The sequence below is a fragment of the Hyperoodon ampullatus genome (assembly GCF_949752795.1).
Source record: "Hyperoodon ampullatus genome assembly, chromosome: 16".
Classification (NCBI taxonomy): Eukaryota; Metazoa; Chordata; class Mammalia; order Artiodactyla; family Ziphiidae; genus Hyperoodon; species Hyperoodon ampullatus.
The window spans coordinates 53,333,509-53,349,446 of record NC_136929.1 but is presented as its reverse complement, the minus strand read 5'-3'; the positions used below and the strand labels follow the sequence as shown (position 1 = coordinate 53,349,446).

Below are 15,938 nucleotides of genomic sequence, written 5' to 3'. Positions count from 1 at the left end.
GTATTTATTTGATTCTCTCTACACATGTCCTATCTCCTGATATTCTCACTGCCCAATCACATAACTTGAGTTCTACCACAATAGTTAATGGCAATGAAGAAATGCCATTTAGGTCCCTTTATTTTTGTTTTTCTGAAGATCTTTGCAAGTGTTTGAGTTTCATCTCTCCTTTCTCAGCAAGGATGATATAACCCTCAAAAGGTCTATGTGCACTGCAATTTTGAAAATTGATAAGAACTGAGGATAGTACTCATGATTAGATCATGATAAAGGGTTTCCAGCTCCTTCTTCAAAAACTACTCAAGTCATTTCACAAAGCATGGGAAGTCTTATTTTATTCCTCTGTGTGTCCTAGAATATTTACATCCTCAGATTCCCTAGCAGAGATTTATCAAAGAGATTCCTTTAAAAATCATATTGTTTCCTATAAAATGACAAAAGAGTGAATTATATAGAAGTTCACTTTTCTCTACCTTTTTAGGACCTAAGTATTCTTATTGCCAATCCAAAGTTTAATTTTAATCCAATCCCTTATGCTCCTTAAATTTTCTATATTATAAAAAGTCTTCTTATCCTGAATCATACTTCTTGGTATTTCTGTGGTTGATGTAGAGTGGGTTCCTTGCAAGACAGGAGATTTTGAATAAAGACAAGGGACCTATGAAATGAATATGGACTGTTTGGGGTTATGTTTCAAGGGACTATGGAGAAAATTTATCGTAGGTATAACAACATATCCAAAACGGTGGTTTGTACCAGGGATGGAGTTTCATCAGTGGATGTGGTACATCATAAATATTAATGTTTGGTGATTCTTCTTATGTTTTAATCTTAGGTTTTTAGAATCTTAGGTTTTTTCAAAGCTTGTTCTTTGGATAATAGCTTTAACTGTAGTACAGCCTTATTATTGCCTGGGCTTTAGCTACCATGACCTAATTTCTAACATAAAAGGTTATGTTTTGAAATTCTTTTTTCCTTTTAGATCGATTTTTCCTGTCCACCCCTCCTTCAGAATCATTGCCTTAGCAGAACCCCCTGTTACTGGAAGCACAGCACAGCAGTGGCTGGGACCAGAATTCTTAACCATGTTCTTTTTCCATTACATGAAACCACTTGTCAAAAGTGAAGAAATCCAAGTGATTAAGGAAATGGTAAGTGTGAGACCAGCTCTAGCCTGTTGCCTTCAGCTGTTCTCTTTTTAAGGTCTTTGTGACACCTGCTTGAGCAGAGTTGGATATTTTGGGCTTTTTCTCACTGTTAATTTCCAGATTTCCTCATAAAATGGTTCTCAGATGTCAACATTTTTCAAAATCATCTGGAGGGCTTGTTAAATGACAGATTGCCAAGTCGGTGGCTCTGGGATGGAACATGAGAATTTGCACTTCTAAAGTTCTCAGGTGATGCTGACAGGGGCTGGTCTGGGGACCACACTTTGAGAACCATGAATGTAGGCTATCTCTCCATTTTCCTCATGTGGAAGCAGTTTGGGGATTCCCTTTCCTTTTATATTCAGCCGAAGGTGACTAAATTTTAAGTTCCTACTATTAGGAGAGGCCAAATATATTTTAGTTCCTTAGATTTTGTAGAAAATACTAAGTAGTCCTTGTCCCCTCGTGATTGTAATATATCCTATACTTAACTGATTAGTTGTCTTATGGCTTGTAGTGTATGTAAACTATTATTGCAGTGTCTGCCTTAACCAAGCACTGTGTTTAGCATGTTTGGAGTTCTAGAGCTGCACTATTCAGTGTAGTAGCACTAGCCACATTAAATCAAATTCAAAAATTCAGTTTCTCAGTCTTATTTCAAGTGGCCGAGAGCATAGATAAAGAACATTGCCATCATCATAGAGAGTTCTATTGGACAGTACTATTCTAGATCACTAATAATTAACTTTTTACATAAATGTGCTCATCCCCTTTGAAATATCAGAATGAATGAATTAATTTTAGGTCTTATGAGCATGGTTGTGGATAAGGGCATAGGCTGTAAAGTCAAATAGCTTGCCTTTAAGTGTCAAATCCACTACTGATTAGCTTCTAGATCGTGGGTAAATTACTCAACTGTAGGCTCTTCATCTGAAGATGGGGATGATACTACTTTTGTTGTTGTTGTTGTTGTTGTTGTTGTTGTTTTGTGGTACACGGGCCTCTCACTGTTGTGGCCTCTCCCGTTGTGGAGCACAGGCTCCGGATGTGCAGGCTCAGCGGCCATGGCTCACGGGCCCAGCCGCTCCGCGGCATGTGGGATCCTCCCAGACCGGGGCACGAACCTGTGTCCCCTGCATCGGCAGGCGGACTCTCAACCACTGCGCCACCAGGGAAGCCCTGATACTACTTCTTACATCACAGGATTGATTTAAAGAATAAATGAATATGTACTGAATAGAGCTTCAAATTTTAAAAGTTCCAATTACTTAAATGCCCAAAGAAACCCTGAGCAGTTTATTTCTGAAATAGTCACGTGATACCAGTCATTGTTGTAACAACTCCTGCTCTTTTTAAATTAAAATTTTAAACTTGTTATTATTTATGTAAACATTTCTTATTATTCGATACAAATACATATTTAATTCGTTTTAAATTGGTGTACTTAAAAGCAATCAGTGTATGTTTTGGGGCAACTGTTCTTCAGAGTTCATTGATAAATAGATCATGCCCCTCAGGTATGTGGTTGTTTTATTTATTTATTTTAATGAAGTATAGTTGATTTACAATGTTGTGTTAATTTCTACTGTACAACAAAGTGATTCAGTAATGCATATATATATACATTCTTTTTCGTGTTCTTTTCCATTATGGTTTATCACAGGATATTGAATATAATTCCCTGTGCTATACAGTAGGACCTTGTTGTTATCCATTCTCTGTATAATAGTTTACATCTACTAATCCCAAACTCCCAATCCATCCTTTCCCCACCCCCCAGGTATGTGGTTTTAAAGTCCTTGAAAAAATGGACAGCTTGAGCATCTGCCCTTTATACAAGGATACCTTACATCTCTTAGTAGACATAGATATAAGATTACTACTAAATGCAGCAGTCTGGTTTCAGTAAGAAAAGTGTCTAAATTAGAGTTGAAGCTAAGAAAAAAGGATATAATATATGAAAAGTTTCTTACGGGTACACTCTATGCCAGTTTTTAATTGGTTAGAGGCTCCTTTCAGTTTTGTCCTGGTGATGGAATTGTAAACGAAGAGTGGCCTGGTTTTGATTACCTGATTCTTTTTCTTTTTTTAATTGAAGTATAGTTGATTTACAATATTGTGTTAATTACTGCTGTACAGCAAGGTACTCAGTTATACATATATATACATTCTTTTTCACATTCTTTTTCATTATGGTTTATCACAGGATATTGAATATAGTTCCCTGTGCTATATAGAAGGAGCTTGTTGTTTATCCATTCTATATATGCCAGTTTGCATCTGCTAATCCCAAACTCCCAATCCATCCCTTTCCCACCCTTCTCCCCTTTGGCAAGTCTGTTCTCTATGTCTGTGATTCTGTTTCTGTTTCATAGATAGGTTCATTTGTGTCATATTTTAGATTCCACATATAAGTGATCTCATACAGTGTTTGTCTTTCTCTTTCTGACTTACTTCATTTAGTATGGTAATCTCTAGTTGCATCCATGTTGCTGCAAATGGCATTATTTCATTCCTTTTTGTGGCTGAGGAGTATTCAATTGTATATATGTACCACATCTTTTTCACCTGATTCTTAAAGAGAAAGCAGAGGCAGAAGTGTTTCCTGAGAAGATGAATAAGCAAATTTATCCACAGGTTAAACATGATACCTATAATCGGAGATTTCAAAAATTATAATTCTAATATTGTTTGATAAGTAGCCATAATTTCTGGTTGATTGATCATATATCCCAATTTATTCTTTCTTTCCTTAATTCTCTTATAAAATAGGTCCCAAATATGCCTCAGGAAGCTTTGGACAAATTGTTATCATTTACACACAAACTCAGAGAGACACAGGATCCAACAGTAAGTCTGGGTTGTTTTCTATAGGATTTTCTGTTGTTGACATGCTGCTGCTTTATATTCTTAGAGTTCAGTGCTTTAAAATCTATTTTTTAAGCTGATATATTTATCCCTTATGCTATGCTTTCTCCTACGTATATATCTTACTGTTTCAATGACTTTAACATTTCTTCCAGCTCCTCATGGCTGGTGTCATAGAAAACAACTTTTAACTTTAGGGGAGTACTTGGGTATTCCAGGAGGTTTGGGTCTACTTCTCTGTCTCCTGTGCTGAGCAATCTCATGTATTCTTATGGCTTCAAGTATCACCTCTGTGTTAATGCCTACAACTTTATCTTCAGCTTCTAACTTCTTCTTCCTCATTGATTCTCTATTTCGGATTGTATTTACATTTTGGGATGTTACAGGGGCAGGAAACTTTTGCCTTCTTTTGTTCTAGGTCCTTTGGCTAGCCTAATAATTAAATTGACATGCGACAGTTTAATAAGAGAAAAACAACAAATTTAATTTTGTACATGCAGAAGCCCCATAAAAATCTGAAACTCAAAAAGTGACCAAAGCAGGTAGCTTTTATACCTTTTAGTCAAAGAAACAATAAGATTCTGAAGAACTGACAACACAAAGAAGTCTGGGCTTGGGGTAGTAATTAAGTGAAGAAGAAACAAGGTTTGTTTATATAGCCTTCTCAGTCCTAAATTTCCTATTTCTGGTGATAAGAATGCTTTCTACCCTCCTGGTACAGGGAGGGTATCTTTTTCATGGGAGATTCATTTCCTGCTTTCAGGGGGACAAAGGAGGGTCAGAGCATCCTTGCACCAGCTATTTCCCATCCTGGTGCCTGGCACATACTAGAAAATTAACAAATGTTTGCTGAGTGCATGAATAAATTAATTATTAATTTATTAATAGATTTCCCTGGAGTTTTCTCTCCCAGAGAACATTACATTTTCATAAAAGAAATAATTCTTTAAGAGGAAAAATAGAAAATTTATTTTTAATAATTTTTGAAAAGACCTTTCATATTTTTAAGCTGAATTACTATTATTAATCATGTTAATCAAAAAGAAAACCCTTGAGGTATGCTCTTAAACTGAATAACCATGGTAACTAAGGGAATGTGCTCACATCCTCACCCTTTTTTTGCAAGATAAAACTGCAGTTAGAAATTTGATATTATAAGTGTTAAGTACATTAGGGTTTTTAAATTAAAAGTACATTCTCAATTTTCAGTTGATAATAATATGAGAACAGAAATAGCAAACCCTTTATTCAACACATAAGTGGCTCAACCTAAACTTCTTTCTGATTTAGTCCTGGATGTTATTGCAAAGCATTTTGGTATTATCAACTGATGTGTTGGTTTTTTTTTGCGGTACGCGGGCCTCTCACTGTTGTGGCCTCTCCCGTTGCGGAGCACAGGCTCCGGATGCACAGGCTCAGCGGCCATGGCTCACAGGCCCAGCTGCTCCGCGGCATGTGGGATCTTCCCAGACCGGGGCACGAACCCGTGTCCCCTGCATCGGCAGGTGGACTCTCAACCACTGCGCCACCAGGGAAGCCCTGGTGTGTTATTTTTTAAACTCATGAGAAGTCCTTACTGATCACTGGAATGAAATGTGAAGCCTGAATTCAGTGTCATGTTTGGAATTAGGTTAGAATTTTGTAACCTGGAAAGTTACTGTATGGTTTAATAGGACTCTTGTCATAAAAATCTTCTGGTTGGAGTCATTTGTCATACATTTTCCATGATTAAAGTAGGAATTTTTCATGGTTTCAAATATTAAGATGAGAATTGCTTTCATATTTAACTTCTAATACTTTCGATCGTAGTGGCTGAAACAATCTTATCCTTAATTCTTCCTGCTTTCTCACATCCGTCCTGCTTTCTCATATCCATCAGTTGCCAAGTCCTTTGAAACATTTGTTTGATCCCTTCTCCCCCTTCTTATTGCCAGTAACCTTACTGTAGGACTTTCTCTCTTCATAAGTAGCTAACTGAAGTAGCTTTCTGATTCCTGTCTCAGTTTTCTCTGTCCTTAAACTACTTTGCATATTCCTGCCAGGTTAGTCTTTCTAAAATCATGTTACTAAGTCCTATTGCCTTTAGGAGAAGGGCCAAACTCCTCAACATGTGATTTACGGGTCTTTGATGTTATGGAGCAAGCTTTCCAGCAGGACCCTCTAGCAAAGCTGGGCTGGTTTCCTCACATTCTGCTTGTATTTCCGTTCCTGTTGCTTTCGTGCCTTTGTTCATAGCATTTCTGCTACCCATTTGAACATTTTAAGCCCCTATAGCAGTTTTGTCAAGTGCTCCACTTATTTTTGCATTAAATTATATGCTGTTTTGAATTGCAATTTATGCTTTCTTATATTTAAATATTGTCTCCATGTCTAGAATGCAAATTTGTTGAAGAAGTCTGAATCAAATGTTTTGCTTATGAGTTCTTTGTAACTTAGAATGTGCTTTTTAATAGAAAAAAGGATATGTCATAAATGGTGGTCATGCTGCTAATCTAGTCCCCAAAGGAGTGTTTAACTCGTGTTGTAGCTGAAATATAATGCTAATAACAGCAGTCCAACATCTCATGGAGCTGTGAAATACACGAGAAAGGAGAAACCAATTCACTTTCTGCTTCCTTGGGATGTACAGAGGTGGGCTTAAGTGAAGTGTTAAAAGGAACAAACAACTAGTGTAGTTTTGGCATCCTCCTACCATCCATTCTGAATCCTTGGTTAATTTAATAGAGTCTGCTTCTCTGTTTCCTCTGGTGCTCAGGGCCACTTTATTGCCCTTGTCAGACTGTGACATTTCACCTTGGTCTCTTCTGTGCCTTCCCCCACCACCACCACCAGTGGACCAGTTTACTTAAAAAGTTCTCCTCTTCTCTTGATTTTCAGTGAAAACCACTATCTTCTAATGCTGATGATCTTAGTTAGACATTAGGCCAATAATAATCTGATACATTAGATTCCTACTAATGTGTAGGTCCCGTTCCCTTCCTCTGTTGGATTTTTTTCATTTTGAAGTGGCTGACTTTCAATAATAATTGCTGGACTTCTCTGGTGGCGCAGTGGTTGAGAATCTGCCTGCCAATGCAGGAACCATGGGTTCAATCCCTGGTCTGGGAAGATCCCACATGCTGTGGAGCAACTAAGCCCACAAGCCACAACTACTGAGCCCACGTGTCACCACTACTGAAGCCCGTGTACCCTAGAGCCTGCGTGCCGCAACTACTGAGCCCATGTGCCACAACTACTGAAGCTCGTGTGCTCTAGGGCCCGCATGCTGCAACTACTGAGCCCATGTGCACCAACTAGAGCCTGTGCGCCTAGAGCCTGTGCTGCACAACAAGAGAAGCTGCTGCAGTGAGAAGCCCGCGCACTGCAACAAAAACCCAATGCAGCCCAAAAAAAAAAACAAAAAAAACTTGCTGCCATTTGTTGAGCACCCATATGTGTCCAACATCTGCTAAATGCTTTAGAATAATTTTCTAATTTAATCTTCATAACACCTGAAAAGTGAAGGCATTATTATTGCCATTTTAAAGATGAGGAAACTGGGGCTTCAAGAAATTAAGAAACTTGCCAGAACCACACAGCTAATAAATGGAAGACTGATTTGTCTGACTCTAAAGCTTATAAACTTTACTATTACATTATGCTGCCTGCTAAGATAATTTCAAATTCAAGTCAACAAATATTCATTGGTACTTACCATGTCCTGAGTTCTATACTAGCAGCTCTATGAATGGGATTTGGAGAAGAGTAAGAACACAATGGGAAATTATTCTGACAGTGTCAGAGAAGGATTCCAAACTGTAAGCTGCCCCCCAAGTGACAACTGGTTGACACCTCTATGATCAGAAGCCTAAATTGTCCACAACTCCTTTTTTCTATTTCAGAAGTCATAGATTTACTTAAAACTGTAAGTATTTCTGTCCATGTTAACAGTTTGGCTTTGTGTAAGCAGGAAAAAAAAATGAACAAACAGTTAATTGTACATAAGGGCTATTTGTAAGTCAGGTTCAATCTGTACAATGTAACATCTTTCCTCCATCCAGCCTCCTCTCCCGCCGAAAAAAAACATGTATACACAGTACTTTAATTGAATTTAATTAATAAATAGTTTTTATGGAATTTTTTAAAAATGTCTTTAAGGATGTTTTAAGTGTAAATTGGTTTCTGTTTATTTTATTTGTAATTCATTAACAGTACATATTTATTTTAAGTTTGGCCTTGTCCTTAGGAACAATGAATTCTGCTATGATACCCATCCAAAGGGACTTTCAGCAAGTTGAAACAAGACTCTTAACAGCCTGTCTTTGCCTTTTGGTAGGCGCAGTCATTGGCAGCATCCCTTTCTACCAGACAGCTGTTGAGGATTTCTCGTCGGCTGTCACAGTACCCTAACGAAAATCTTCACAGTGCTGTCACTAAAGCCTGTCTTTCCAGGTAACCACATTCTCCTTTCTCACTGAATTCAACTTTCTGGGTCTTTGCTAAAACAGTGACATAAGTTTCATAGTCTGTACTCACAGGTCTGGAAAAAGTTTCAGTCTGAATATGTAGCTATTTCAGCCTTGTGTTCAGTTTTTACAACATATATTACCTTACTTAGGCATAGTAATAAATTAAAGAGATTTTTATAGATGAGAAAACTAAGTCACTTACTCAAATCAGACAGTAGTAAATAAGTAAAAGTAGGTTTGGTATTTGAACGCTGGCTCATGTGTCTTCTGAGCAAGTGCTCTTAAGCACTTAGCACCTCCCAAATTTGCACTGGAACTTTCCATGCTTGGTAGTACTGTCCTGTTGCCCAAATTTGACAAAACTACCATCTTTTCAGTCTACACTAATATTTTTCATGCTTGTTTGGAAATTATTAATAAAACATCAGCTTATATAATTTCCTTACAGAATCATACTTGCATGAAACTATTTTAAAAGAATAATAAGAAAAGATTAATAGCAATGTCTGATAGACCTGGAGATTTCTTTTAGACTCTTTTCATATGATCTGGTAATTATTTTTATGGTGGTTTTAACTGTTGTCCATTCATTCCTTGGTATATTAAAGGAATTAAAAGAGAATCTATATTCAGCTTAGGAGGATCTCTAACTGCCCTCTGTAAGTTTTCAGCTTAGTGGACAATTTTTCTTGTAGTTAAAGTAAGCTTCTTATGTTGCAGCTTGAATTTGTTCTGTGGTGAAACGAGGCTAAAATGAGGTTTGTTTCCAGTGTCTTTGGGGTACTTCTTTGAATAACTAATAATTATGAGAAATAATAAAGTTGATTCTCCTTTTCTTTTAAGTAGATTAATATTAGACTTCCAAATGAAAATTAGAAAAAAACATGCTTCAATTGCCTATTTTTTAGGCTCATGAACTGAAGATATTATTGGGTTGGCCAAAAAGTTCGTTCTTTTTGGGCAACCCAGTATATACAGAAAGATAGATTCATTATCTACCCAGTGTTTCCTTAGTCAGAACTTGGTTATAGATGTGTATTAATAGAAGTAAATAGTCAATGCCAAGTAATACAAACAGTTTCAGAGCCTAAGGGAAAATAATACTTTGGAATGAATGAAATAATCATACACAAAGCATTCTAGAGACCGTTCTAAAGAGCAAACAGTGAAAATAAAACAATTCACTTTGAGTCTAGTGTAATCTTGATACCTAAACCAGACAAGATAATGTATGAAAGGAAAATTATAAATCAAATTCATAGAATGTGTACAAAAATCCTAAATGAAATCCAATCGTAGCTCAATATATATATATCATATATATTTATATGATATATATAATTTATTTATATATATAAATAAATTATGAGCAATTTGGAGTTATCTCAAGAATGTGCAGGGTTACTATTCTTTTTTAAAATTCACCATATTAACATATTACTGAGAAGAATATCATTTTAATAAATCAGTAAAAAGGACTGGATAAAACTCAACAGCCAAACTTAAAAACAAGCCAAAGCAAAAATAAGCAAAAAATATTCTTAGTTAACCATGAATGGACAGGAAATTCTTTAATCTGATAAAGGGTATCTACTAAAACTATATAGTGAACATTCTTATGGTGAAATACTTGGCTCATTCCCTTTAGAGTTAGGAACAAAACAAGAATGTCACCTTTCTATACTTTTGGATTGGCTAAAGATTATATGATTGGCTACATAAAACATTCAAAAGAAGCTACATATAAACTACATATTAGAACAAATAAAATATAATGAGATTACTTATGCACCCAACTCAGTGATATTCCTATATTCCAGCAAAAATCAATAAGGAAGTCTAATTTTTAAAAATAATACCATTCAAAATAGTAATAGGAAGCTTTGAGTATCTAAGAATAAATCTAATGAGTGACATATAATGCTTTTATGGAGAAAAACATTAATCTTTATTAAAAGCTGTAAAAGATAGCTGTGGGAAATGGGAAACTGTACTATGTTCATGAAAGGGAAGATTAAGTATTGTCAGGCTGTTTGTTTCCCCCCTAAGTTGATATGTAGATATAATTTGGTCAAATACAACCAAGGTTATATTGAATTGGACAAGCTAATCTCGAAATTAATATAAAGGGCCAATAATATCCAAAGAAATTTTGAGGAAGATTTAAGTGGTGTGCTTTCTCCCTCAGATATCAAGATCCATTATAAAGTTATATTTATTTTAAGTGTGGTATCAGTGCTAGAAAAGACAAGTAGACCATTAGAATAGACTACAGAGCCCTGAAACTGCCCCACATATTTCTGGGAACTTAGTATATGTTAGAGGTAGCATTATGAATTAGTGTGGGAATGGATGGACTTTTCGATAAATGGTTAAAAATAAAAAATATCCACTTTATTCCCATACAGAAATGTAAAATCCAGATATACGACAAAAACAGTGTAAGCCATTCTGCAAGTTATAAGCCACAAACTAAGAGATGTTTCACAAGATTTCTAATCTCAAAAGGATAGCTATTCAGGAACTATAAAGTATACAAATTAATGAGATAAAAGCATCACCCCTAAATGGCAAGAGGATTAATAGATATGCAGGAAAAGTTAATTCAGATAACAAACAAACATTTGAAAAGATGCTCAACTTACTATTGATCAGGGAAAATGACATTTAAAACAATAATCAGCTATCATTTTATACTTTTACAATCTTTACCTGTAAAAATAGCATTTTCCATGAGCAGAAGGAAATGGAATTTCATGACTGCTGTTGGGATGGAAGTCTTGTCAGTTTGGGGGTGATCTTACAGTATCTTTATGCCTTAATACATTAATAGTCTATGAATTGACAATTCTACTTCTTGTTAATCACCTTAGAGATAGATTTACATGTATGTATAAGGAAGCATGTAGAAGAATGTTCATTGCATCATTATTTGTAAGAATGAAAAATGGGAAACAACCTATCAGTCCATCAGTAGGGAATGAATATATAAACTGACATATTCATATAATGAGGTACTATACAGCAGTTAAAATGAAGTAGATCTACATGTATCAACAGGTATGGATCATGACAACTTAACATCAAGTCAAAAGTTTGAAAGAGGAGATTTCGTATATGATGCCATTTATATAAAAGTTTAAATACAATAAAAGTGCAATATATTTTTTACTCACGCATATGCAGCAAAATAAAAATATGGACAAGAAAGGTATACACCAATCTCAGAGTAAGAGTTAGCTTCAGGGATAGAGAGAGATGAATAGAATACTTAATATACTGTAATTTTCTGTATGCTTGAAGTAGTTCATGGTTAAAACTATTTAAAAACTAAAAAATACATTCCATATTCATACACATATTTCAATGAATCAAATAATGCATTTTTCCAGTGTTATCAACTGAACACAGTAAAATTCTATTTTGTTACCACCCCATGACCCTTTGCAAATAGTAAAACAGCTATCTTGTTTATATATCATATGTTGACTTTAGCAAGGCTACAGAGTCAAAAGCCTTTTTATTAACCTTCTCTTTAGGATAGCACAATGGCAGGAAGGAACAACAAAAAACATTTCATAGAAAATTTTTTTTTTTTTTTTTTTTTTTTTTTGCGGTACGCGGGCCTCTCACTGTTATGGCCTCTCCCATTGTGGAGCATAGGCTCCGGACGCGCAGGCTCAGCAGCCATGGCTCACGGGCCCAGCCGCTCTGCAGCATGTGGGATCTTCGCGGACCGGGGCACGAACCTGTGTCCCCTGCATCGCCAGGCGGACTCTTAACCACTGTGCCACCAGGGAAGCCCATAGAAAATTTTAAAACAAAAATTAATATGATTTATATTCATGAAGTCTGTTATTAAGCAGACAAAATCAAAAGAAACTCTGTAGCCTCAATCTGTTAAACATTAAATTTATTAAATATTAGCTTGGCTCTTTTATGTTTTTAATTTAATTTTAAAAATATTTTTCATTTATGTATTGTTTATGCCAGTTGAGTTCTGACTGGAACATTTCTTCATCCGAGGGAATGGCTCCCTAAGCACCTCTCATAGCCTATAATATGTGCATCAAGCCTTGGAGCTAGATGCGTAATTCATTTTAGATAGTTGAAAACCTAAGAGGCCAAAAGGAAGAAAACTTAGAAGGTTATGAAGATATCAGGTATTCTGTATTCCAAAAATTACTTTACGGTGGAAGAGTTAACTAGAAATCCCTATAAAAAGAGTTTTACTCCATTCAAGTATTTTGCATTACATTAAATTATTTACTTTTGGAAAATCTTGGGGTGATGATCCCTTAGCATAGAAATTTGGGGCAGAGTTATAAGAATTTAATCAGAAATGAAGATTAACTACCTTTGACATTGAGGTTAAGAGGAAATTTTCCATTCATCAAAACTTAGTTTCTATACAGTATTTTTCAAAATTCCCTTGTGACATAAATGAATAACAACTATATAAAATTTCCACTGTTTAAGTTATTAGCTAATTAATTTTTTTAAGTTATAAGCCTGCTAGAACTAATACACAGTGTTAAATGAGTATAATGATTATTGTGGATGTGAATTTTTTGTTTTCCTGAAGAATGATTTTGTTTGCAGGAAAGATTGTTCAGGAATTTTTGGCTTAAAAACTGCTGTTCAGCTTTTTGTGTTCTTTTTAAACATTTTTATTGGAGCATAATTGACTTACAATGGTGTGCTAGTTTCTGCTTTATAACAAAGTGAATCAGTTATACATATACATATATCCCCATATCTCTTCCTTCTTGTGTCTCCCTCCCGCTCACCCTCCCTATCCTACCCTTCTAGCTGGTCACAAAGCACTGAGCTGATCTCCCTGTGCTGTGCAACTGCTTCCCACTAGCTATCTGTTTTACATTTGGTAGTGTATATATGTACATATATACACTACCACTCTCTTATTTTGTCCCAGCTTACCCTTCCCCCTCCCTGTGTCCTCAAGCCCATTCTCTAGTATGTCTGCGTCTTTATTCCCTTCTTGCCCCTAGGTTCTTCATGACCATTTTTTTTTTTTTTTTTAGATTCCATATATATGTGTTAGTATACAGTATTTGTTTTTCTCTTTCTGACTTACTTCACTCTGTATGACAGTCTCTAGGTACATCCACCTCACTACAAATAACTCAATTTCGTTTCTTTTTATGGCTGAGTAATATTCCATTGTATATATGTGCCACATCTTCTTTATCCATTCATCTGTCGATGGACACTTAGGTTGCTTCCAAGTCCTGGCTATTGTAAACAGAGATGCAATGAATATTGTGGTACATGACTCTTTTTGAATTACGGTTTTCTCAGGGTATATGCCCAATAGTGGGATTGCTGGGTCATATGGTAGTCCTATTTTTAGTTTTTTAAGGAACCTCCATACTGTTCTCCATAGTGGCTGTATGAATTTACATTCCCACCAACAGTGTATGAGAGGTCCCTTTTCTCCACACCCTGTCCAGCATTTATTATTTGTAGATTTTCTGATGATGGCCATTCTGACCAGTGTGAGATGGTACCACATTGTAGTTTTGATTTGCATTTCTCGAATGATTAATGATGTTGTACATTCTTTCATGTGTTTGTTGGCAATCTGTATATCTTCTTTGGAGAAATGTCTGTTTAGGTCTTCTGCCTATTTTTGGATTGGGTTGTTTGTTTTTTTGATATTGAGCTGCATGAGCTACTTGTAAATTTGGAGATTAATCCTTTGTCAGTTGCTTCATTTGCAAATATTTTCTCCCATTCTGAAGGTTGTCTTTTGGTCTGTTTATGGTTTCCTTTGCTGTGCAAAAGCTTTTAAGTTTCATTAGGTCCCATTTGTTTATTTTTCTTTTTATTTCCATTCCCCTAGGAGGTGGGTCAAATAGGATCTTGCTGTGATTTATGTCATAAAGTGTTCTGCCTGTATTTTCCTCTAAGAGTTTGATAGTGTCTGGCCTTACATTTAAGTCTTTAGTCCATTTTGAGTTTCTTTTTGTGTATGGTGTTAGGGAGTGTTCTAATTTCATTCTTTTACATGTAGCTGTCCAACTTTCCCAGGAGCACTTATTGAATTGGCTGTCTTATCTCCGTTGTATATTCTTGCCTCCTTTATCAAAGATAAGGTGACCATATGTGTGTGGGTTTATCCCTGGGCTTTCTATCCTGTTCCATTGACCTATATTTCTGTTTTTGTGCCAGTAGCGTACTGTCTTGATTACTGTAGCTTTGTAATATACTCTGAAGTCCAGGAGCCTGATTCTTCCAGCTCCGTTTTTCTTTCTTAAGATTGCTTTGGCTATTCGGGGTGTTTTGTGTTTCCATACAAATTGTGAAATTTTTTGCTCTAGTTGTGTGAAAAATGCCGTTGGTAGTTTGATAACGATTGCATTGAATCTGTAGATTGCGTTGGGTAGTATAGTCATTTTCAAATGTTGATTCTTCCAATCCAAGAAAATGGTATATCTCTCCATCTATTTGTATCATCCTTAACTTCTGTCATCAGTGACTTATAATTTTCTGCATACAGGTCTTTTGTCTCGTTAGGTAGGCTTATTCCTAGGTATTTTATTCCTTTTGTTGCAATGGTAAATGGGAGTGTTTTCTTAATTTCACTTACATATTTTTCATCATTAGTGTATAGGAATGCCAGAGATTTCTGTGCATTAATTTTGTATCCTGCTACTTTACCAAATTCATTGATTAGCTGTAGTAGTTTTCTGGTAGCATCCTTAGGATTCTCTATGTATAGTATCATGTCATCTGCAAACAGTGACAGCTTTACTTCTTCTTTTCTGATTTGGATTCCTTTTATTTCTTTTTCTTCTCTGATTGCTGTGGCTAAAACTTCCAAAACTATGTTGAATAATAGTGGTGAGAGTGGGCCGCCTTGTCTTGTTCCTGGTCTTAGAGGAAATGGTTTCAGTTTTTCACCATTGAGGATGATGTTGGCTGTGGGTTTGTCATATATGGTGTTTACTTTGTTGAGGTAGGTTCCCTCTGTGCCCACTTTCTGGAGCGTTTTTATCACAAATGGGTGTTGAATTTTGTCGAAAGCTTTCTCTGCATCTGTTGAGATGATCATATCGTTTTTCTCCTTCAATTTGTTAATATGGTGTATTACATTGATTGATTTGCATATATTGAAGAATCTTTGCATTCCTGGGATAAACCCCACTTGATCATGGTGTATGATCCTTTTCATGTGCTGTTGGATTCTGTTTGCTAATATTTTGTTGAACATTTTTGCATCTATGTTCATTAGTGATATTGCCCTGTAGTTTTCTTTCTTTGTGACATCTTTGTCTGGTTTTGGTATCAGGGTGATGGTGACCTTGTAGAATGAGTTTGGGAGTGTTCCTCTGTCTGCTATATTTTGGAAGAGTTTGAGAAGGATAGGTGTTAGCTCTTCTCTAAATGTTTGATAGAATTCACCTTTGAAGCCATCTGGTCCTGGGCTTTTGTTTGTTGGAAGATTTTT

At 35.8% G+C, this 15,938-nt stretch overlaps 1 protein-coding gene across 1 annotated transcript in view; it reads left to right on the top strand.

The window, feature by feature from the left end:
• VWA8 (von Willebrand factor A domain containing 8) overlaps positions 1 to 15,938 on the top strand; it is a gene marked incomplete at both ends in the record, with an annotated part of 368,930 nt that overhangs the window by 135,388 nt on the left and 217,604 nt on the right. Inside the window, 3 exons of the mRNA XM_079721796.1 lie at positions 983 to 1,151; positions 3,921 to 3,998; positions 8,332 to 8,447. Of these exons, the coding sequence (XP_079577922.1) occupies positions 983 to 1,151; positions 3,921 to 3,998; positions 8,332 to 8,447 (363 nt within the window). The remainder of the gene's footprint in view (positions 1 to 982; positions 1,152 to 3,920; positions 3,999 to 8,331; positions 8,448 to 15,938) is intronic.